The following is a 23,593-nucleotide window of genomic DNA, read 5'->3' on the forward strand; positions in this document are numbered from 1 at the left end:
GTAGGAGGAAATAAAAACAAAAATGAAACATTTTCAAGATTAAGCTGTCCAGACAACCAGCATCTGGGGTGGACTAACCATACACGACGTGCTGTTCGGATAGCTGTACAAGATCGCAAGGTCTGTATACAGCCAAGGGAAAACGAAGGATATCTATGGACTATTATACACCACGTCATATAACGAAAAACTCATTTTCACGAAACAGAACAATTTCGGCCATTTCGAGCGCAAACTTACAACTTTCCAGTCAGGTTACAAAAAAATCAAAAAAATTTTCGCTCAGCGGCATTCTTTAACCAATGTCGCCACCACCACCACCGCCGCCGCCACCGCCTGGAGCAGCGGTACCGCCACAGATTGATATCTGAACGTTAGATGTGGCAGTCTGTCCACTCGCATCGGTAGCCGTTATCGAGTACGTGTAAAGACCGGTTCCCAGGATGGTATTCAACGTTATTGCTCCGGAAGTACTGTCTATGTTGAAGTTTCTGAAAAGCAAACGGATTTTCGAACACGCACTTATAACCGACGAGAATTCTTATTTCAGCACTTAAAAAATTAAAATAGTATACCAAATGGCAGCGTTTGCTTAACTAATGCGCTAAATATAACATTATTTGCAATTTCGCGTACAGTACAACAGTTGTCGGAACAGATTGCTTTCGCTGATGGAAACTAATTATCGATATCACAGGCCGGATCGTTAGCGACAATAACTTACCCGTTGGGTGTTGTAGGTGAATACGTTATCGGTGCGGTGCCGCCAGTAAACCATGCAATGGCCGTTCCAGCGGCATCACCCGGCGCAGATGCTGCTCCCAGGGAGCAAAGAGGGGTAACGGTATTGGCCGTGCCGGGGTTGGTGGCCACAAGGGCAGCTGGGCAGGTCGCTGCGGTCGTGACAAACACCGGTATCACCTGGGTCTGCGTGGCACCGGCACTGTCGGTCACAGTTATCGGCACACTGTATGTACCGGGGGCGAGGGCTGTAGCAGTTGTAACCACGCCCGTGGAAGACACCGCGAATTGACTGCAAATGCTCAGTTTTACATAAATTATTTTTTGACAGTAGAGGTAAACAGTAAATGAAATGTAGTGTATGTAGATGTAAAAATCATGAAGATGTAATCATTCAGCGTACCTGCTGCTGGTAGTATAAGTGTACGTTCCCGATCCGCCCGTGGCAGTAACGGAAGCCGGTGTGCCTGATGCACCTATTGTCGTCGTAGTGGCTGTGTTGGGGAAACAGATAGAAGTGGTTGTTATTGACGGTACAGCCGCGCACAAGATTAGGGTTTCGGTTTGCTGGAATGTCTGTCCATTAGCGTCCGTTACCGTCACACTGGTAGTGTATGTGCCGGGTGCTGTTAAGGCTTGAGAAGCCGTAATAGTTCCACCAGTAGAAATGGTAAACCGCCTAAAATTATGTACAGTATTTAGAGGCAGCTTGCAGTGACATTTACACATAATCAAATCAGGAAACTGTCTCACTTACGGGTCTGTATTGGTCAGTGTGTAAGTATACGGCGCGGTACCTCCCGTGGAAACCACCGTTCCAATCTGCGTATTCGCCGCAACATTGCCGGTTCCTGCTGTGCAAGCCGGATTTGTCGACGGTAACGTGATAGTGGGATTGACCACCCGTGGTGTTGCGCTGGTTGCACCGCATATCGTAACTGTTACGGTAACGGTGCCCGTAGCGCCAGTGCTGTCCGTGACCACCACGGGGACTAGCTGTGCAGTACCAGTGGCAGTAATAACTGCTGCTGTGGTTAAGATGCCCGCTGTACTGACAGCGTAGTTTGTGTTTGTTGTGCTGTATGTGTACGGCCCGGTGCCACCCGTCTGCTGGATAGTACTGACAAAAGTGCCGGCCGGAACGCTTGTAGGGCACGTGGCAGCAGTAGGACTGGTGTTGGCAGGACTGGCGGTGGCCGTTATTGTCGAAACGGCACACGGTACAACGTTAATTTGCACTTGAGCCGTGGATGATAAGCCCGTCGCGTCAGTGCCGGTTACAGTTATCAGACGTAGACCTGTCGCCGCGCTAGCGAGACTGACAGCCGTGGTCACTTGACCAGTTGTCGGGTTGATCGAGAACTCGTTGTTCGGAGTGATAGAATATGTAATTGCTGATCCAGTTGGGGAAGTTGCCTGAAAACCGCACCTTCTGGATCATCTAGCCCCATACGCTTCTACGTATTATGAACTGAAAAGTTTACGCGGATATATTAATTAAAATCCAAAAACCAATAGAAAACAGGCAACATAACTATGGCTCTTATTACTCCCTCGGCAGTAGTCATAATTAATGACGATAAAATGGAAGTATCTCCGGTTTTACGCGCCTATTAGAGAGAAACTATTTCATTTGCAGGAAGTGTCGGACGTACAATTATGAATCCAACGAAAGAACCAACAGTGGGCGTCGCGCATGTCGACAGGAAGTACGTTGGACTGGTAAACTGTGGACTGTTGGTACTGGTGCCGGATGTAGTGTTGGCGGCAATGTTAATGCGGACGGTCGAGGTACAGTACTGAAACGAAGGAAATTAGATTTCATCTCTGGACAGAAGGAAGTCTAAATATTCTGGCTTACCAATCCCGTGGAGGTGTCCGTTCCGCGCACTTGAAATTCCAGAGCCGCACGCCATCTTCTAGCCAGCGTAGTAGCCACGGATATGTCTCCGGTTGTCGGGTTGATAGTGAATCGCCCGAGAGAATTATCCGGTATGGACCAGACAATATTGGAACCGGTCGGACTGGTGGCACCGACACGCAGAACAAACGTCCCCACCGCGGTACTCTCCTGGACCGTGGCGGTGTACAGATTCTGGGCGCATGTTGGACCTTGTGAGACCGATAGTACACTGCCGGTGATACCGGATGTGGATGAGCAAGTTGTGGAGATGGAAACCTACGCGAAGGTCATATGAAAATAATGCCGTGAAAGGAAAGAAAACACATGATTGTCGGCTTACCGTGACCGAAGAGGTTGTTGATGCTCCTTTGTTGTCCGTGGCGGCTATTACAAAATTCGTTGATGTGCCACCGTTTGTTAGTGGTATAGCTGTGCGGATGTTGCCGGCAGAGTCCATTGTGAAAATCGTTGACGATACGGAGTAAGTGACTGGATCGCCATCCGGATCGAATGCCTGTGCATTTAAATTGTTTCAACTTTGCAAATGTTTTCGCTTCGCAAATAATCTTCTTCTGATATTGTTTTGAACCATGTATATTTATCATTCCAATTAAATGCAGCGACCTTAAGCTTTAATACTATTTTAATTATATTGGTTAAGCAAAATCGATTGACATAGATATTACAGACGTTTGTGTGAGTTTAAACTAATTACCAAAAGCTGCAACCGTCGTCTGCAAGAACTAAATTTTTTAATCCAAAAAGGGTTTCATAAAAATTTAATAATAAAAGCGTTTCATTTTATATCCAGTGAAGCATTACAGTTCTATTCGTATAATTATTTGTAGCATACATCCATACTTTCACAGCAACTTATATTTAATGTCTTATAACAGCGCGGCAATTTAGTGACCTTTCGAAACTTACCGGTACTGTGCCCACTAACGCGGCCGAGTTTTGACTACACGGTATGGTGAAAGTGTAGGTTGATTGCGGGAAGATCGGTGCGCGGTTGCCAATCACCACCCCTGGAGCGCCGGGGGATGGGCCAGGCGCCGTGGCCGTACACGTGCCCACCACGGCAACGGACACCGTGGCACTGCCACTGGATCCGAAGTTGTCCGTGGCCAGAATGACAAACGATGTCGATGACGAGGGTCCAATGAACGGTACAGCGGTGCGCACATTGCCACTGCTGTCGATGGTAAATTGCGATGACGACATGGAGTAGGTAATCGGATTACCGTCCGGATCCGAGGCCTGTCAAAATGTTGTTTAACCAAGCGTACACTTTCCCATTCTACTGCTAAACAGTTTGTCTAGTTTGTGTTGCTTACGTTTGCTGTACCAACAAGGATACCAGTTGTCGAACTGCAGGGTAAATTGACCGAATAGGTGTTTTGCGTAAACCTTGGTGGATTGTTCGTTGAAGGTGTGCCGCCGCCGCCGCCGATTGTGATTAACGTGTCCGGCAGCACATTTATGCGCACTGTAGTCTCACAAAACTGTCAAAGAATAAACTGAAATTAGGAATAGCACATTTTATTTTAACAAAAACGGGTTCTTCTACAAATCCGTATATGATTGTAAAAACATTAATCACTAATTGTAACACTTCTTGGTTTATGAATTACGCATAGTATTATTATGTCCGTACAAGGACGAGGTTGCTGACATCGCGTTATAAATACACTATTAACTGCAGTAAAAAGTCATATATCATTCATAAGCTGCAAAAATAGCACTCAGTACGGCACAGAAATATTATAAACAGGAAAATCCATTTTACATTTCTTGGAAGTACAAGCCGATTAATTAGTCAAGATCCTAAACATACTTGGCCCGCCTTCACCTACTGAATTAATAAAACTTATTAGTAAGCGTATTATCTTACCGCGCCTGTGGACTGGTCAGTGCCGCGAATTCGTATCTCCATGGCTGACCGGAAAAATCGCCTGGTAAGTACGCCGGCCACACTAAGAACACCGGTGTTGGGGTCAATGGTAAACCGCCCCAGTGGATTGTCCACAATTGACCAGGATAGCGGTATACCGCTCAGACTGCTGCCGTTTAAGCGAATAACGGTTGTTCCTGCTGGCGTAGACTCAAAAACGGTGGCTGTGTAGAACTGCTGACCACAATTAATTCCGTTGGAAAATCCTCCGGAGCAGGCACCAACAATCGATACCTACAATATTCCATAGCTTCTTAGTAGTTTGTACGGTTTAATTGTAATTTAAATTGTGGCTACAATGTAAGGTAACCATAATACTCAGCATTATGTTGCAAATAGAATATTATTTGGTATGTCGGTAATCGTACCGTGACACTCGCAGACGCGGTAGCGCCGGTCGAATCTGTTGCCGTGATAACGAACGACCGCATCCCGGAGCTAGAGAAACCATTGGATGTCCGCACTGTCCCGTCCGTACCAACGGAGAAGTCCGTCGATGTGGAAGCATAAACCAAAGGACGATTGGTCGAGCTCATTGCCTGCGTATCACAATACCGTCATTGTTTGTCTCCCCTACAGTATTCAATCCCCAAGCGGCAGACCTACCGTAATCTGCCCAATAATGGCATTCGGACCGGCACTACACTGGACGGTCGCTTGGTATGATGGCTGACTGAACGACACTCCGCCGGCACCACCACAGGTCGCCACCACCGTAACCGCCGTCATGGTGTTACCACTCCCACTGGACGCGGTTATCGTGAATGTCTGAACACCGGTCTGAATCGGCGCCGATAATGTGATTTGCCCAGTCTGGGGATTGATGGTATACGCGCCAGACATTCCTTGCAGCGAGTAGGTTGGTTGGCCAGACGAAGTGGTGGCGGTCACCAAGCCGACAGATGCACCCGGGGTGCAGCTGGAAATGTAGAAATAATACGACGGTTGCGCAAAGGACAGCCCTCCACCACCTCCATAGCCGTAGCCACCGCCGCCGTAACCTCCATCTCCTCCATATCCGCCACCGGATGACCCTCCACCATATCCACCGCCTCCTGAACTTCCGCCTCCGTAACCTCCTCCACTTGGTTGTGGGGTACCGTAACCACCTCCACTCGGCTGCGGAGTACCATAACCACCACTGCTCGGCTGCGGAGCCCCGTAACCGCCTCCACTGGGTTGTGGAGTACCGCCGTAACCACCACTACTGGGCGCTCCGTATGAGCTGCCGATTGGCGTACTACCGTAACTCGCTGGTGTTCCACCGCTGTAACTTTGTCGAGACCCGGTTGCCGGATTAGGGCCGCCGTAGGCAACAGAAGGCATGGGAACCGAGTACGACGCCACCATTCCACCGCCGCCATACGAGCTGCTTGGAGCGGCTGGAAGGCCCGGTGCGCCGTATCCGGCTGTACTAGGTGGAGACGGCTGACCATAAGAAACAGACTGCAAAGACCAAATTAATAAAATCCCACTAATGTAATAGTTTGATTAGAATATTTTCATTCACAGATATTTGTTTTGTCGCAACTTACATAGCTCGACGGTACGGGTCTGGGTGCTGACGCAGCAACGTATACCGCTGAAGGTGGTAGTTGTACCGCTGGCGCATAATAAGACGGTACTTGTGCCGGAGCACTGTACGACGGAGGAGCGGATACCGCACCATATCCATAAGAGGGCGGTGCTGAATAGCTCGGCTGGGGTGCATAGCTGGGTGGAGCGGAATACGTCGGCGGCGCTGCGTAAGTTGGCGGTGCGGAATACGTTGGTGGTGCTGCATAAGTTGGTGGTGCAGCGTATGTTGGTGGAGCCGAATAGGTGGGTTGTGGTGCCGCATAACTAGGGGGAGCTCCATACGCTGGAGAGGCGGCAAACACGGGACCTTGCCCCGGTGCCGGTAGACCAATCTGGGCACTGGCGACAGGCAGTCCGACCGGATTTGGAAGGCTCTGGACCGGTGCTGCACAGGAGGCGGTTACTAACACTTGTGCGGTTGTCGAGCCGATGGAATTGCTAGCAATGACGGTGAATCCCTGTGTCCCTGATGCTATCCCACCATTAATTTGAATCTGACCAGTAGCCGAGTTGATGGAGAATTGTTGTGATCCCTGAATGGAATAGGTAACTGATCCGCCGCTCGTGGACGCCTGTACACTGCCCACCGGTGTCCCGGGCGCACAGGATGCCGTATTGAACATGAAAGAATTCTGCTGGAATACTGGCTGTCCGCCGGAGGGGGTGGCTGGGACATTTTGTGGCTGGAAGAACGACTGCTGTGTTGGCCCAATGAAAAATGCCGGGGGTGTGCCGGGTACGGATGGCTGCACTGGTTGTTGTTGACCCGGCATTGGCGGCTGGAGCGGTTGGGCTCCAGGTGCGGGGAATTGTGGAAAGGAAGCCGATCCCGGTATGGACTGGGCAATCTGGGGACTAGCGACGATCTGAAACGATAAGTTTAAAATTAAACATGGAAGGCATTACAAAAGAAATTCTTAAAATTATGTGACTTACTTTGTCGTCAGTTTGGCTGGATAAGTAAATGCTAAGAATTAGTGTGCAGATACTTCTTTAGATAGTATCACCAATTAAAAATTAAGTAATTTCTCTTCTATGTGAGAGTCCTAAAAGTTTACGTATACGGAGACTTTGAGTTATGTCACTGCTTAATGGGTTTCATTTTACTGCAACAGTTTTCTATTTTAATTGTCTACAGCATGGTATAGCGTCAATACATATTACACATTACTATTTTACGTTAGTACCGAAGCTGGTATAGCAGAAGGTCCTGGCACTTGGCGTCCATATCCAGAAATTCCTTGTTGGATTTGTTGTTGCTGTTGCGGCGCAGGTGCGGCGCATGAGAGTGTAACAGTGACAAACGCTGTAGTCGATGACGAACCGGAACTAGCCTGCACCGAGAAAGACTGCGTGCCACCCTGAGGCACGGCACCGGAAATCATCACTTGCCCAGACTGCTGGTTGATGTTAAACATGGAGGTCCCTTGCACGGTATAGGTCACCTGACCCGGGCAGCCACCAGCCGACACACTACCAACAGTTGTTCCAGAAGTACAGCTAGATGTGGTAAACGAATACTGGTTGGGTTGAAACTGGAGATTGCAGGGCGGTGGTGGCGGTGGCGTGGCCGGTGCGGCAGGCGCTTGGCAATATGCCGTGACGGTAGCGGTGGCCGTGCTGGTTCCACAGTTATTGGTAGCGGCCACCGTAAACGACTGGTAACCACTGCTGGGCAAGGAATTACTGGTGCGCAATTGTCCACCCTGTGCGTCCATTGAGAAAAAGTTTGTTCCTTGTACCGAATATTGCACATTACCACCGGATGCGGTGACCGCTCCGACCGAAGCGCCGGTCGTACAAGTATAGATGAAAAACGTATACGATGATTGGCTGAAATTCGGTGGGTTGCAGGACTGTTGTTGTTGCGCGGGCGCCGGACTGTTAATTTGCGGTTGTGCTGGTGCTCCGTAGCCGGACTGACCAGATGATTGTTGTTGCGAAGCACATGAAATACTTAAGGTAATCGGCACCGACACCGATCCGAACTGGCTCATGGCTTGTCCGGTAAACTGCGCCGTTGTCGAGGGCAGCTGTTGCACGGCGGTAATCATTCCGGTGGTCGGATTAATAGACAACGGTGCTGCACCTTGCAATGAATAAGTGATACCACTGGGACCTGCTGGGCTACTTGCTTGGATCGTCCCAATGGTGGTTCCTGGTTGGCAGTTGGTAGTGGAGAAGGAATACGACGGCTGTCCAAAGACCGGTGGTGCGGGCGGCGGAGGTGCTGGCGTCGCCGGCTGGCAGTTGGCGTTTACAGTGACAGTAGCGGTTGCGCTGCCACAGCTTCCGGTGGCCGAGACCGTGGCGGTTTGGCTACCACCGTTGAACTGGCCGCTCAACTGTATCTGACCAGTGTTCGGGTTAATTTGCATGGCAGAGCTGCCTTGAAGCGAATAACTGACCGATCCTGAAGTACTTGTCGCCTGCACATTACCGACATTCGTACCGGGTGTACATGTCGATATGAACATGTTGTAGAAGCTTTGAGAGAAAGTCGGTGGAGTACAGGGTGGCGGTGTTGGGGCGCAGTTACCACTGGCTACTACCGAGGCGGTAGCTGTTCCACAGGCGCCGCTGACAGACACTGTCATTTGGCTCGGACTGCTCGATGTTAATGGGCCGAGCAGCAGAATTTGTCCAGTCTGCGGTGAGACAGAAAACGCAGAGCTGCCTTGCATCGAGTATGTAAGAGGCCCCTGGCCGGAAGCCATGACACTTCCGACCGATGACCCGGCATTACAGCTGGACGCTTGGAATGAATACGATGGTTGCGAAAACGTCGGGGGGACGCATGGCGGAGGAGTCGGGATTGTTTGAATGATAGGAGGCGCGGGAGCAACTGGCTGCGCTGGAGGAAACACAACCGCTGGAGGGGATGCTGGAGGCTGATAGGTCTGAGGCTGAGGCGCCGATGGTGGAGGTTGGTAAATTTGCGGTGTCGGCGCAGGAGGTTGGTAAACCGGCTGAGAGACGGGCGCCGGGGGTACATAGACCTGTGGTGTTGGTGCCGGAGGTTGGTAGGCCTGTGGAGTGGGAGCCTGGTAGTAGGACACAGGCGATGGAGCGGGTGGCGGTTGATAGTAACTAGGTTGTGGCGCAGAATAGGAAGGCGGTGCGGCGTAGCTTGGAGGTGGAGCGGCATAGCTTGGAGGGGGCGCCGAGTAACTTGGAGGGGGAGCTGAGTAGCTCGGTGGCGGCGCGGAATAGCTTGGAGGCGGAGGGGAATAATAAGACGGAGGAGAGGATGGAGGCTGCCCATACCCGCCGCTGCTCGGAGGTGAGCTGTATCCGCCGTATGACGATGGCGGGGATGCTCCGTAAACTTGAGGAACCGGTTGAGAATAGGAAGCAGTGGGACCGTAACTCGGCTGCGACGGCTGACCGTATCCTGTTGGCTGGCTGGGACGGTACGATGGAGGCTGGGATGGTGGAGGTTGGTAATAACTGGGTTGAGGATTGGAATACGATCCGCCGTAACCACCACTTGATGGAGGAGTATAACTTCCACCAGACGATCCACCATAACCGCCACTGGATGGAGCGGGGCTGTATCCGCCACCTATAATCGTAAACGATACTGGGAATTTTAACTTAAAACACAGAAATCGAATTCTATGTTACGATGCTCTGGTCATGAACAAGGCATAAGTCAGATTCGCATATATTTCGGAGTTTATGACACTCACCACCGTAACCGCCGCCGGACGGTGTTACACTCCCGCCGCCACCGTAACCACTCCCACCGGAACTAACATATCCTCCAGTCGAGCCGCCTCCGTAACCAGTGGGACCAGTTGGTGCGGGACCATAGCTGGCCGGCTGACCTCCCGAATACGAAGCATATCCACCGGCAGCCGGCTGACCACCACTGTATGCTGCATAGCCACCGCCTCCACATATAACCGTCACTTGCGCTGTGCCTGATCCCCCGGGACCAGTAGCAGAAACTATGAACGACGCTGTTCCCGATGGTTGCCCCGTAATGGTAATCGCTCCGGACACAGGATTAATGGCAAAACCCGAAGCCGCTCCTGAAAGACTGTAGGTCACACCGGCCGTGTTGCCGGACACTTGGACGCTGCCGGCCACGGAACCGGGTGTGCAGGCGGGATTGAAGGTGTACGCTGGCTGCGTGAAGCTTAGCCTTGAACCACCAAAACTTGTAGACGGAATAATGTTTACTCTGACGGTACTTTCACAATACTGTAATCACAAAGCAACGGTTGTGTTATGCAAAGAAAGTGGTTACAAATGCGAGGACAATAGGGACTGATTGATGAGAAATGAGGGCCTGTTATGTTATTCTTTTTTCTCTCTTGTATTCATTTACCAAACGAGATCCACTGGTCTGGGTTGCCCGCACACGAAACTCCACGGCTGACCTTGTGCTGAGGCGATTCTGCAGTGCCGTGCTAACGGTTACGTCACCCGTGCCGGCGTTGATGGTGAAGCGCTGAAACGCGGAGTCTTGGATCGAATACTGTACGGCGCCGCCGGCTGGATCCACAGCCGAAACGCGCAGGACGAAGGTGCCGGGTGTTATAGTATCCGATATGACTGCCGTATAGGACGGTTGAGCACAAACAGGGGAAGCGCCGGTACTGCCAATTTGACTAACGGCCTGCCGAAAATCTGGTTCCTGGAATCGAAATTTCTACATATTTAATGCCGAATCTGCTCTCATTACAACAACATATATTCGTCTGTTACGTGACTTTTGATTAAAGGGATGCACCCATTCGACAAACACACGTGCAACTTAAACAATGCAGAACCTTTCACAACAGCACCGACATACAGAGTACACTACTGTGCTGCCGTGAGCGCCGTCTACGAATGAATTTTTTTCTTTGTTAAAACCTTTAAAAATATGTTGCGATTTTTAGAAAAACAATGAAGAAAGATAAGCGAATGAGCGGTTTTAATGCAACGTATTTACTTTCAGTTCGCCTGGATTACATGACTGCATTTACAAAAGCTGATAACGAACTAGCAGAACCAAAACTTAAAACGATGTTACAAACGAACGCCCAGTTAAAAAATCGTTTTAATACTTTACGCGTTCGAGGCGAAATAAGCTTACCAATTTTGCGACCCTACGAGTAATATAACTATTAACAGCAACTTAATTCACCGTTTGATAAACTGACCAGAATCACTAAACTCCCTGTTCCATGCAGTTCTCTTTTTAGGCGCCATAAAGGTATAAATAAATCTCAAAATCTCATAATAAATAGTTTTTAAAAACTTAATCCGTCAAACTAACAGTAAATTTACCAGCAACTCGTTTGCTCTTCCGGATCTCGTATGGTGACCTTTCCGGGGATAAACAACTGCTCTCGCAAATCTGTGTATTGTCCGACATTTAGGATCTGCATTACTGGTAAGGTTGAAGATATCGCTTCGGCGCTGAACCTACGAGCAGTAAACAAGCTAAGGTCCAAAGTCTAAAAAATTCACATTAACCACATAAAGTGCGAACGATTTAGGCTGTCAGGGAATATCTTATCATCATGGAGCGGCACTCGTTGACCAGTGCACCAGTCCTGGCAGAGATACCCGCCCTAGTGTGACGGTTTTTGCGGCACCTACGTATTTGGCTGCAAATAACTAATGCGTCTTCAATTCTGTATCATGCGTATGAGGTATCTTATGGCCAAATTATCAGTACACATAAGAAACATAAAGCTTGTATCCTATAATAGTAAATTAATTTTATATGCGGTCATTTTAATGTTCCTATTACTTCGAATTTAACGAACTACTGTACGCATTAAGATTTAACATGATTTTAGCTTTTCTTTGAAAGTTATTACTGTCTGAAATAAATCAAGATTTTCTTTAAAAATTAGTATTAACAAAATGATCAATAAAAACGCAAATTTCTAACTGCATTGAATCGATAGCTTCGTAGCGGTATAACCTTTGACCTTACTGTCAGCGGATGATGAGAACTCAGGCGCGAATGGGAGTACTAGAGACTTCGAAAGACTAAAGACTTCAAAAAGCCAATATATTATCAGCTCTCAGAAATTCTTACCCTTTGAAAACCATGGCATCCATCACAATAAAAGTATAATAAAAGAATGCAGTATAAGGGAAAGTGGTATTTTAGCCGTATCATTACAGCGCTGTGGATAACTCGACGGAGTGGTATAGTCCGCGGAATAATTCCTGACCGCTCCCGCATAGCACAGGTGATATAAGATTAGAAGGTCCCAGCTGATATCTGGACCTCATGGGATCATGAACCGAGTAGGGATAAGGATATACATACACACACTTGAATTACATCCCGGTTAACTTGTCAACGCGCACAACTAACTGCTTAAAACGTAGTGGTCAAACAACTAGAAGGAAATAGAACAAAAAATTATTATTGTTACTATGTTTGTCTAGTAAGAACAACGGCTATAATGCTGGGCGCAGCGAGCATTACACTGCATCCTTATCAAACAGTCGAAGCGGCATCCCGATGCGACGGCGAAGAAAAAAAGAGATAAGTAAAGTTCAGCACCGCAGTCTGTTGCATGCTTATTTTAAACTGGATCCATTCACCAGACACGACTGTTCATAAGTCATCAGCGCCGATGATGGTCTAGTCCAAGCGGAATATGATGATAATCACCCATTGATAATTGGGCGCAAAACAGCCAAGCTGGAAAAATTATTGCTACGCAGTTCGATTGGTCAACAGTGCCTCTCCAATCATCAACGGTAGCGCTGAATAGAAGGGAACGGAAGCTCCACCCCGTGATGCAACCGTAGCTAGCCCAATGGCTAAAAGTACGAATGGCAAGACAATGGATGCTGGGCGCTCGCTAGTTCTCATATGTGTTGACCATCAGTGGATGTTTGGCCAGCATGTAGAATAAATATTGCTCGCTTGTTATTTTACAATAAATTATTAGCGCAGCCCCCAATTGGTGCTGCTGTTATTATCCAGTGCCGCATGATGGCGTTTCACAAAGGATTCGGCTGGAGACGCGTACGGCACACATTGCGCGCTGCCCCAAACACATCTTGGACAATGGGGCAACGGAAAGTCAAGGATAACTGCATCTTTGAAATAAGCTCGAACAACTGGGGTGCTAACCAAGCGCGAGCTGATAAAATGACGACTAATTCAGTGATTCTGTAAAAGTGCATTAAGATTTTTAATGCAATTGTAAAATTCGGACACGGAAATGATTTTTCCAAAACCGGGATAGCTTTGGCAATTCTTGGGAGTTCGAAGATGTTCAAGCCGCGTGGTCATTTTCGCCATTTTTTTGTCCACTGACTGATCTAAATGGTCTTTTTGACATTTTAGTTGATTCAAAACTGCGTTTTTCTTGGCTTTAACCGTTTAACCATTTTCGAAATGCCAAAATTATTTCGCGTGCTTTACACTATATTGCAGTAGCTTGTTACGAGCTGTACAGACGGTAGATAAACCAAATGCACGAGTACGTACTGCACCATATCCTGTCGTCTTTAAATACTCTACAGATATCTACCGTAATGGCTAGTGTGATATTTTTATTCTGATATTTTTTATTTATGTGATATACTGGTGTTCAGCCTTAATTGATTTATTTGGCGTACATTGGTGCAACCTGAAATCTCGTTGAAATTTTAGCAAAATCATCATCGTACTCGTAAGTGCAGAAATTGATGTGACCGAAAATTCTCGACTGCCGCTTATTGGCTATTGGTATGACGCAGGTACAATGCTGAAAGGTGTGTACTTTACAAGACTACACGTACCAAGTACTTAAAAGTAATAAAATAACATCTTTTCTACGCTTTGCACTGTAATGACAGACAGATATTTTATAAATTTCTTGTAATATTTTTTATGTTTTATTATGACATGACTAACGCACAGAACACCTATTAATTTTACCTTTCTATTAGTGGCATCATACAAGTATGTACAAGTGCAGTGCGCATTCCTTTTCATTTGTGCCAAGCAGAGTCAGATTGAGATATTATGTGTTTAATGCAAGTAATGCGGATAATGAACAGCTATATTAATTCTATAAATAAGTTGTGGGAATAATCCCACAACAGCATTTAAAATTTAAACATCAGGTTATCATGTGTACCTGTACAGTTGTACTTAAAACTAAAGTCCCTAAAAAGCCTAAATAATAGTAATACATGGCCACATCGGTGACATCAATGCATTTTGTTACTGAATCGTGGCTTATAATCCCCATTCGACGGCAATCTGGCGAATGGCCGCTGCGTCTAATTCATTCAGCGGATTTTCGGCGGCATTATAATCGCGCCAGCGATAGTTCTGAAAGGAAGCGCAAATTCAGATTGCAGAAACGAATAAAATCCTATATTAGTAAATTGAAGTCTTTCCACAAGTCTGAATTTCTTCCTACGACACACTTACCTTGAACTTGTCAATGCCAAAAGTCGGCAAGTTAATGTGGAACACCACGGCCTCCAGCCAGGCGTTATCGGTGTTCAGTGCGTTGTCGACGTAACCACGGTAAAGTTCCCGCACCGCGATACGAACGCGATCAAAATTGTCGATGATAGCTGACAAGCGGGATTTCAGGACGCTCTCAATGATCTTAATACAAGTATGTACTATGTAGAAACATCATAACAGTCAAAGCAACAAGACGATTCAGCTTACGTTTCGCATGTTTTCTATATTTCGCACAGTAGATACATTGAGATCCCTGGCAGCCAGTGTCACGGTATCATACAGAAAGGCGTCAATCAGCAGACAGCCAACCGCATATTCCGAGTCATATTGCTGTAGGAAACTCTGCAGTACCAGAAGTTTTCGACATTGGAATTCGAAATGTGCAGTATGTAATCAGAGATAATTATTACAAGCACCTGTGCTAGGTTACCTGAGGCAAACATGGCACTTTTCCAGGAGCACGTTGCATAATGTATCGAAAACCTTTTCCAGGCACACGAGTAGTGATAACCATGATGACCTTATGATTCGGTCCAAAACGTTGTAGAGCGCCACGCCCTTTCAGTCCAGTTCGGCCGAAAGGATTCCTGGAAATTTGATGATGACTTCAAAAGGTCAGCCCTATTAGATGCTTAAAACGGTATCGTTTTCATGCTGATCTAAACGGCGTGCCGCGTGTGGATTCAACTGTACATACTTCTACAGAACGTCATTTTGAGTAGCGGTGTTGATGCTTAATTAACGTACAATGGATTTCCAACCGCATCGACTTCGTAAGAAATTGGTTGTTTATCGTCGTTGGTAATCCAAGAAGTTCTGACGATATTGCCATCCTTTCCTTCATCCACAGAGTTCCATTTGTAGCCTACCAAGTTGACATTGGCGACGCTACCCGCACGTGAACCCGCTACCGAGGACGCGAAGTCGTTTTCTGGATCCACCAAATTTCGTTCACTTGCCGTAAAATCTCGACTGGCCTTATTGTAGGTAGGAGGTCGATAATGTTCCACAGGCGCCTAGGTAGGGGAGCGCAAAAGAACTGTTATAACGTTAGATCGTTCAGTCAGTATTAGTGTAACGGGATTTTCGTACCGTCCATGGAACTTTCTCGTCCGTAACAAACAATCTCGCGACTGATGTTCCAGGATACGGTGTCACCCTCGATAAATTGTGCGGCCACTGTTGAGCGAATTCGGCCAAGCTTACCGTTTCTAAAAGCGGAATTAAATTAACACGGCCGTATTCAGTTGGAACACGCCCAAAGATCGGGGGAAATAGTTACTGTTTTGTTTGGCAGCGGCTGCGGCGTCGTACACAGTGATCTGCGCCTGTTTCGTAGATTCATCCACATCCATGACTTTCCGATCGGCCGAAACGATCTTCTTAGTTAGAAGTCCTAAACTCTCTTGAATTGCAGTCAACCTGTTAGTATCAGAAAAATAAAACAATTAACCAAAGCTTCCAGCGAAAGGTCATGGAAGAAAATTTCAGTTTTATAAATCGCGTTGGGACATAAGTTGCCATTTTATACGTACGTGGCAAGCTGCTGCTGGGCTTGAGAAGGAGCGGCTTCTTGCTGTTCCTTCATTCTAAAATAATCTTTCGTTACCCCTGTCCAGTATGTATAGGATTCGATCATATCGGGGTCTTTGTCGCCGTCCAGAAGTTCTACGCCGCGAAGATGCTTCTCCTATAAACGTAAAGTCGTTCGAATAAAATTAATCCGAAATCGTTCTGCGAATCAATGGAAACTGATACCTCTTTCTTTCCACAACTTTTAAAAATTAAATATATGTATCCCAGCGAGAAAAAGGGCGGGGGAATGGGTGTGCGTCGTGCATAGTCCATAATAATTCGTGAGCGGTGGTATTTCCAGACCATTGCGGCTTTGGCGCCCTCACCGAGGTTGCGCGTGCTGCGTAACAGGATATTCATTCATACACACAGAAATGTGTCATGGTGTTTGTGCAGATTTAAAGAACCGCAACATACACGTAAAAGGCAGTCAACATATTCATGAGACCCAGCTTGAGGAGAATGTAGAACTGGATGACAAAGAAGTAGGACCAGAAAGACACTGTTGGACATGTGTAGTCGTCGTACTGGCCGGACCAGCAGCGTTCAGTAGGGTAGGCATCGGGTTGTCTTGTCCTTTTGTCCACGTGCACCCAAGGATATCCACCAGTCTGATAGCTTTGCGGTGTTACGCGACGTGCTTCGCACGGGGGACTACGAGTAAAAGTAGAAATAGTCGGATTTAACCGCTTAAACGGCATGGACAGGTGTTGTTATTTGGATATTGTGCAGAGCGCACTTTGTATTGCATAGCGCAACGGTCAGATTAAATTAAATTTGGTACGTAAAGCGCTGTCGTATTACGTTTTCGGCCAATAAGAACAGCTCATGTCTTACGAATATTCTAGCTCCATGTGGAAAGACCCAAAGAATGTGAAAATTCCCCGGTAAAACGCATGGCGCCAATCGTCGCCTGTCATCGGCCAATCCGGATTGATTACTCCCATCCAGATCACCGTCGAAGCAATCTGCAATCGCAATAACATAGTCGTGAAATAATGCCCAGAATTACTGTGTCCACTAAAAGAGGATAAAAGGAGATAAGAGTGGTGTACCATCTTTCGCGCGGACAAAGTAATTTTAAAAGTTGTTAGTTTATATAGGTTGGCGCGCTTTTCGTGTATCTGCTGCTTGCCGCAAAAACAACTGGCTAGGTAAAAATATTTTGCTAAATATTCGACAGCTGCCGCTTATGACCGTTTGTTTATACCGTCATTGGTGCCATGAGAAGAATCCAACGTGTTAAATCAAAAGAATACATTTTGTTGACAACACGAATCAAGGGACCGATCGTGCGCTCCATGTAGTAGAATAATCCCCATACGCGGTAGCAGTAGTAAATTATGCCTACAAAAAACTCCGGTAGGAAAGTTGACTACTTGTACACATTTCCTTATTATTAATTAATTTCTGTAGGTAATAAATACTTCAGCAGAGTTGCTGATTACCAGGAAATAAGTGCATATATAAATTTGCAAACGCTATATAAAATTGTAAGTACTTTACTGCTACAATAGTAAAAACAGTGCGGGTACCATCGTATCTGAACAGCCACCGCCCCAACTTACCGAATGCTAAAATCACGCGTCCAGCAAAAGGATGATCGTATCGATATGGATCAATTCGATACAGAAAAAAGAGGATGTTGAACAATGTCTGGCTAATAAGATCATATGAACGCTCTACCCAGTCCAGTTTCCGATGCATTTGCACGTCGTAAATCGTCCTGATACAAAACAATGCTCTTCAGGTCAAAAACCCACGGCTTGGTAATTAATGCGTAAAATCTTTACCGACTAATCAACTCCAACCACATCGTAATGGTGAAGACCCACACCGTGATGTCCACTCCAATGTACCGACACGGCGGAAGCATTATATCCACGCAGATGATAATAATGAAAAACCAGTAGAACATATGCCATGTGTAGAATTTCACGACTGGGGCTTTCCAAACTTCGTGAACCATTTCACCAAACGATGGCCGCTGTGGGCCAAAATAGCTGCGATCGGGACTCTGTCGGCCTGCTTGAATCTTTTTCACTTTGTTCAACATCTTTTCTACATCGTCTGGATTTCTCGGTCGTAGAGTTTTTTCTGCATAGTTCAAAAGCGTATTCGTCAAAAATTTCGAAAAATCAAGTTCGAATCAAAGTTCTACTAGCACAGAAATGAGTCTATAAAATCGAAAACTATTCTGCCTCCCGTTGACCCGTTCTGCCTTGTGGAAACTTTTAATATTTAAGAGCTCTTGGTATGAAAAATTATTACAAACCTTTCAAGGTTTCATCAGGAGGTAAAGACTGGGATTTCTTGACTTTGGGAAAGGTCAACCACAGGTACATGGGGAATAAAAACAATCCAGACAAAAACAATTTTATATTGTCAAAATTTCCTTTGACTTTAATGAAATTATGGTAGTATTGATCCAGCCATGACTGGACGTTGTTATGGGCCAGAAATTTCCTACCAAAACGGAAGAATTTCGTAGCGGCAAAATGCGTCATGCGGTTACTAACTTTATTGTACGCACTTGTTGTTAGTGTCGTATGCCATTTCTAGTGGTGTTTTTCCGTTATAATCAGGAAAGGTACGGGTAAGAATAGCATGGCCACGGGTTGGTGAAGAGGTAACACCGGCGTCAAAAATATCCAGGGACATCTGCGCGAAATCGTTGGCGACGTTCTTGACCATGCCACTGATCGCCACATTGGGTATTCGACTATACATGGCATGGAATAAGCATTCCGCAAACAGAGCTTGGAGTAATGGATCATGAGAATGTTTCACTAGTATTTTAGCCAATTTTGCTCGATTAAAAAACACGGCAAAAACAAGCAGCGCATTCATTGCCTGAAAATACAGAAAATAGGATCCGAGGTGACAAATTCAAATTGCGCATTCGAGTAAATTTGCGTCCGAATAAAATAGTTTTATATACGTGCTGCAAAGTGACATAATCTAGAAATTTATTATTTACTAGTTCCGCCATAACCCGGTTTTTTTTATCAAAAAAATGAAAAATTAATTAGATCTAGATGTTACCTTTCGTTCAGCTACAACTGCAGAGGTGGAACCAGAGCCGTTATAAGCATTTGCAGACAACTCGTATGGGTCAATGTAATCGTAAACTCCAGACAGTCGTTCTATTAACCGATTCAAATCCGTAAGAATAAAGTTTTCGCTGATTGGTTCCGCTGAAAGAACGCTCTTTTGTTAATATCCTCCTCATAAAAAAGCAGTTGCTTAACAAACGTGACATACCTAAACTGAACTGTAAGATTCCTTCCCAGACATGCTGAGGAAAAAACTGGCGATCGCGTGCCTCCCGGAATAATTTCAGCAGTTTTAGATGACTGAGATATGACCGAACTGGGAATTTTTGTGTTAGAAAGGTGTCCACGAAAGCTTCACGTCCAGGAAGGAGTAATGCTGTTTCAAAAGCTTGCTGAGGCAGCTAAAGTGATCAAATTTAAGCAGACAGAATAAGGTGTTTGTTTACAGTAGTTTTTAATCGCGGTACTATCTGCTATCTACTTAATTATTACAGTAGATATTCATATGACGTCTACATACGTGCGCAACATTAGCTTTTCGAAAATGGTTTATGAAAATCTTCCAGATTTTTAACTTCTTCTCTCACACATGCTTGCGCTATATAGAAGAGTAGAGCTGCTGAAGTACCCTATGATCTTTAAGTTTGTACTTACTTCCATGTTTGACCAAGGCCGCTTGGTCAGTAACCTATGCCGGGCAACATCAATTTTATTAGTCTTGATGGCCAGTGTAAGGAAGGTATTAAACAATTCCGGAGACGCATCTACAATAGTTTACGTAGAAGACTTTCCTTTTTTGCATTCGTCAACTTAAGTCATAATTTAACGTACTTCCACTGGACGCAACGATGGCACTTTGAATAATCTGGCTGTTTAGGTTATTATACGTGTCAATAGATCGCCCATTGACCACCGACAACAATGGCATCCCGCCACCGCCTTCCAACCGCGACAAGCCAAGAATCTCAAGAACGCTGCCGGCGGCATCAGCCAGTGCCGTTTCGTTTTGGCGCAAAAAAGGGAACTCTTTCTGCAGCTTCACTTCAATGGTATTACGAAGCCGATTCCCATCCATTTCATCGCTGCAAACGAAAATGAGATTCTTAGCAAATATCGATCATAAAAGCAGATCCCATTTCACATTAGCTATTTCTATCAGTCACTACTAATCACCACTGTCTATGGTATGTAATAAGTACTGTGTCAGAATTGATTATTTTTGGCCCTTTTGAAGAATTATTGCAACATGTATATCGAGAACGTTACTAGAAGATTTAAGTACTGTTTTATTACTAAATTGTCCATAACTTTATATACTCTCAGTTATGACTGTCTAAAGTTGAATTATAAGTTCAAATGGAAGTTTTATTAACAGATGGCTTAATTAAAGCATATTGGCAATACCGCCAATATGAACAAAAGCACAAACCTGTCGGTGACCGCCGATCCAATAATGTCCCCCAAGCCGCCACACCCATCATACACAATCACCGGAGTACCACCGTTTAAATATGCTTTCACACGATCTAAATCCTCAATTTCGCCTTGAAATAGCACCGCTATCAACGGGACTTCTTTCCGGATGTTACCCATGCGTTCGGCAACTGAAAACCAAACGTTGGATGGATATGTGGATGGGACAAAAGGCTAATCACAACAATAAAGAAGCAGACTGATGCAAAACAAATATGTGGGTACTAACCTTGCGACGCACGATCGCTAAGTTCCTGTTGGATTCGTTTTTCCACCGCCACTCGAAGTAGACCAGCCTCGCGATAGGACTGACTGATATACAGATAGGCTGAGTGATTTTGACTTCTCCCGTACCTTTGCACATTCTCCAGCTGGATGTCAGAGGATACTGAACGGGCAAAAAAGTCTCGACCCTATCAAAATTAATTGAAATTGTGGGTGTTCGACAACTTTGCCTCATACTGCAACAGTTTTGCGATATTTGCAGTTTCTCGTTCTGATTGCCCGTACCAGTGATTCAGCCGTTTCTTGTTCATCCAATCTGAAACATAAAACCAAATAGGTACTCTAATACTCTTACTATACTGTAAAGTATTATTTAGAGCGGTCTGATTTAATTACTAACATTACTTTGTTTCTGTTTTACATTGTGCACAGCGATTCACAGATTTAAAGTAGCCGGTTCAAAAAGTTGGCTTAAGGACGCGTATGTACATCTATGCTGTGCAGACTAAAGTAAACCATAGTTTTGTGGAAACCGACATAGTATACGCGCAAATCTGTCCGGTTGCAACCGAAATATCAAGCGAAATATTATCCATCATACCCCAATTGGGGTATGATAGATAATATTTAGCTTGATTTGAAGACTAAATGAAAATGTCCTAAGACCTGTACTTAAATTTTGGCTGTTACTTGTTAGTTGTTAACTTGTTAGTGATATTACTAGAAAATTTGGCGATGTTATTGCTTCAACACATTGAACGGTTAGCACATACCATGTGCTGTAATTTAATTAACGGAACAGTGAGCAGCTTGAAGCCCTGAACTGCAGAAAGATCACATACCGTACTAAAGGAATCGCTCCGATAAGAGCTGCAATTGCCGGTTTTCCACGTTTATCCGGTTTGAGACGGTACATTTCCTCCTCGCGAACCGCAGCGCCGAGCAATCGCGACACACCATACTGGAGGCCGTCGTCAAAAACGGCCACATTCAGAGTATTGATGACCTATGTATAACGGGATGACATTGTCCATATTGTCCATATTGTCCATATTTAAAAATTTTGTTCATATTGTCCATTTAAGTAGAATTTAAGTGGGCAAGCACCTTAAGGAACCCTCCTTGCATGGCCGACCGCAGATCGTCGCGCTTCCATTGTTCGAAATGCGCAAAACCGGTGATGTACGTAATAATGGCATCCGGCGTGCCCTGGATCCATGGTTGGTCTCCGGCTAGAATCTCCTTCACTGCCCCCGGAATGTCCACTTCGTCATTTATGCGCATGTACGGCTGATTCTGTGCATTATAAATATAGCAAACTTACCAGTTAGTTGAATTAGGATAAATTGCCGTACGATAGAAAGTTTGAACCAGGAATATTGTTTCGTTATTCGAACTACTTGATGATCATTATAGAATGATGAAGTCCTAACACATTTGTCGAATTCGTTCGTACCTTATCCAGGACGGATCCTGCAGGCCTGAGATTATTCATAGGCAGATCACTTCTTCTGACTTTTCCGTCCCTCTCGCTATCAGGCTAAATAAAAACAACCAAAAAAATTCTAGCACAGAAGTTCTTAAAATCCGCACGCTATATGCAGCCTAACCATGAATGCACCCTAACAATTTGCATGGAGGAAACACGGAACTATTGCGAACATGAATGTAGTTTGTACAATACGGTGTACCACCATATAAGCCAAGCAAAAAGCTAATACTGGATAAACAAATTACCCCGTTGACCGTTCGCCTATCATCGCTTTTCCTGGAGTGTGCCATTTTCCAGTCTGAATTACAGTTGCATCATCGCAATCCCTAATCAGCAGCGTCTGAATCAAAACCGCAGTACTACAATCTGAGTACCACGTGCCCACTATGCACTGCACGAAAAAAAAGTTTTCAGGGTGTAACATTATTTTCTCTGCTATATTTAATTCATTGTAAGTGTTCATACTGCCTTAAGGAAATCAAAGCGCACAACAAAGTTTGCAAAAAAATTTGCTCTAAGCTATAACAGAAACTGATTTCACTATTTTCCGTCAATCCGAAGAATATGCTTTTTTGTCATACATGCATGACAGTCTTCTGTGGGTGCCGATTGGTATGTACTATGTACAGGTACATTGGTGACTGGTTTAACTGGATAATTATAATTGCCGTAAACAGAATGTGGTACTGTATGATTTGTGAGCGCGAGTTCGCAAAACGTACTCGTAGACCTTTTCCTACGAGTAGTGTCTAGTTTTTCACACATATAGACTGCAAGACTAGTGGCCTACATACCGCTGATTCTTGTATATGTATGAGTACGTTGAGCAGATTCGTGGTGTCTTGGCCATGATGCAATTTTGAGCAGAAGGAAAACACAGTATATAGATAATAACCGGCTAGTAATATATAAATGACAAATTTATGCAGTGCTTACTAGTAAAATTATTCTCACTTGTTAGTTGCGCAAAAGCAGTGGTCCTGACTAATTTGCTTAGTATTAGCTAATAATGTTTCGTTGGATGGATCGTAGTATCAATGTTTCGACAGGTAACCTTTAGTGTAATGGTAGTATTTGCAGGCTTAACTTTGTATATAATGAGTATGTATAACTACAGGAGTGCTCTCCATCCATCTGTACAGAACATTGATATGTTGTC

The 23,593-nt window shown here is 45.4% G+C and overlaps 2 protein-coding genes across 2 annotated transcripts; both read right to left on the reverse strand.

The window, feature by feature from the left end:
• Nucleotides 1-37: 37 nt before the first annotated feature.
• LOC129584751 (mucin-19-like) lies at nucleotides 38-13,244 on the reverse strand. Its single transcript, XM_055477063.1, has 18 exons — nucleotides 13,182-13,244; nucleotides 11,460-11,597; nucleotides 10,513-10,821; nucleotides 9,869-10,385; nucleotides 7,364-9,741; nucleotides 6,134-7,042; nucleotides 5,205-6,044; nucleotides 4,967-5,137; nucleotides 4,539-4,832; nucleotides 3,982-4,149; nucleotides 3,572-3,904; nucleotides 2,985-3,158; nucleotides 2,603-2,920; nucleotides 2,397-2,540; nucleotides 1,499-2,157; nucleotides 1,145-1,420; nucleotides 725-1,033; nucleotides 38-491 (listed from the first exon to the last, which is right to left on the reverse strand). The coding sequence occupies exons 1-18, from the start codon at nucleotides 13,242-13,244 to the stop codon at nucleotides 296-298; spliced, it is 8,196 nt and encodes a 2,731-aa protein (XP_055333038.1). The 3' UTR covers nucleotides 38-295.
• Nucleotides 13,245-14,147: 903 nt separating this feature from the next.
• Nucleotides 14,148-22,867, reverse strand: LOC129584506 (transient receptor potential cation channel subfamily M member 2-like). The gene is made up of 27 exons (XM_055476689.1): nucleotides 22,680-22,867; nucleotides 22,399-22,482; nucleotides 22,050-22,238; nucleotides 21,785-21,948; nucleotides 21,228-21,258; nucleotides 20,947-21,130; nucleotides 20,674-20,848; nucleotides 20,076-20,326; nucleotides 19,899-20,008; nucleotides 19,453-19,645; nucleotides 19,234-19,385; nucleotides 18,722-19,041; nucleotides 18,464-18,654; nucleotides 17,982-18,285; nucleotides 17,757-17,914; nucleotides 17,399-17,535; nucleotides 17,026-17,156; nucleotides 16,606-16,842; nucleotides 16,372-16,528; nucleotides 16,149-16,303; nucleotides 15,896-16,035; nucleotides 15,706-15,824; nucleotides 15,361-15,629; nucleotides 15,044-15,200; nucleotides 14,821-14,955; nucleotides 14,572-14,754; nucleotides 14,148-14,469 (listed from the first exon to the last, which is right to left on the reverse strand). Exons 1-27 carry the CDS (start codon nucleotides 22,722-22,724, stop codon nucleotides 14,374-14,376), a joined length of 4,467 nt encoding a protein of 1,488 aa, XP_055332664.1. The 5' UTR covers nucleotides 22,725-22,867; the 3' UTR covers nucleotides 14,148-14,373.
• Between the last annotated feature and the right edge of the window lie 726 nt (nucleotides 22,868-23,593).

This window comes from Paramacrobiotus metropolitanus, unplaced genomic scaffold, assembly GCF_019649055.1.
Source record: "Paramacrobiotus metropolitanus isolate TYO unplaced genomic scaffold, Prichtersi_v1.0 Parri_scaffold0000014, whole genome shotgun sequence".
NCBI lineage: Eukaryota > Metazoa > Tardigrada > Eutardigrada > Parachela > Macrobiotidae > Paramacrobiotus > Paramacrobiotus metropolitanus.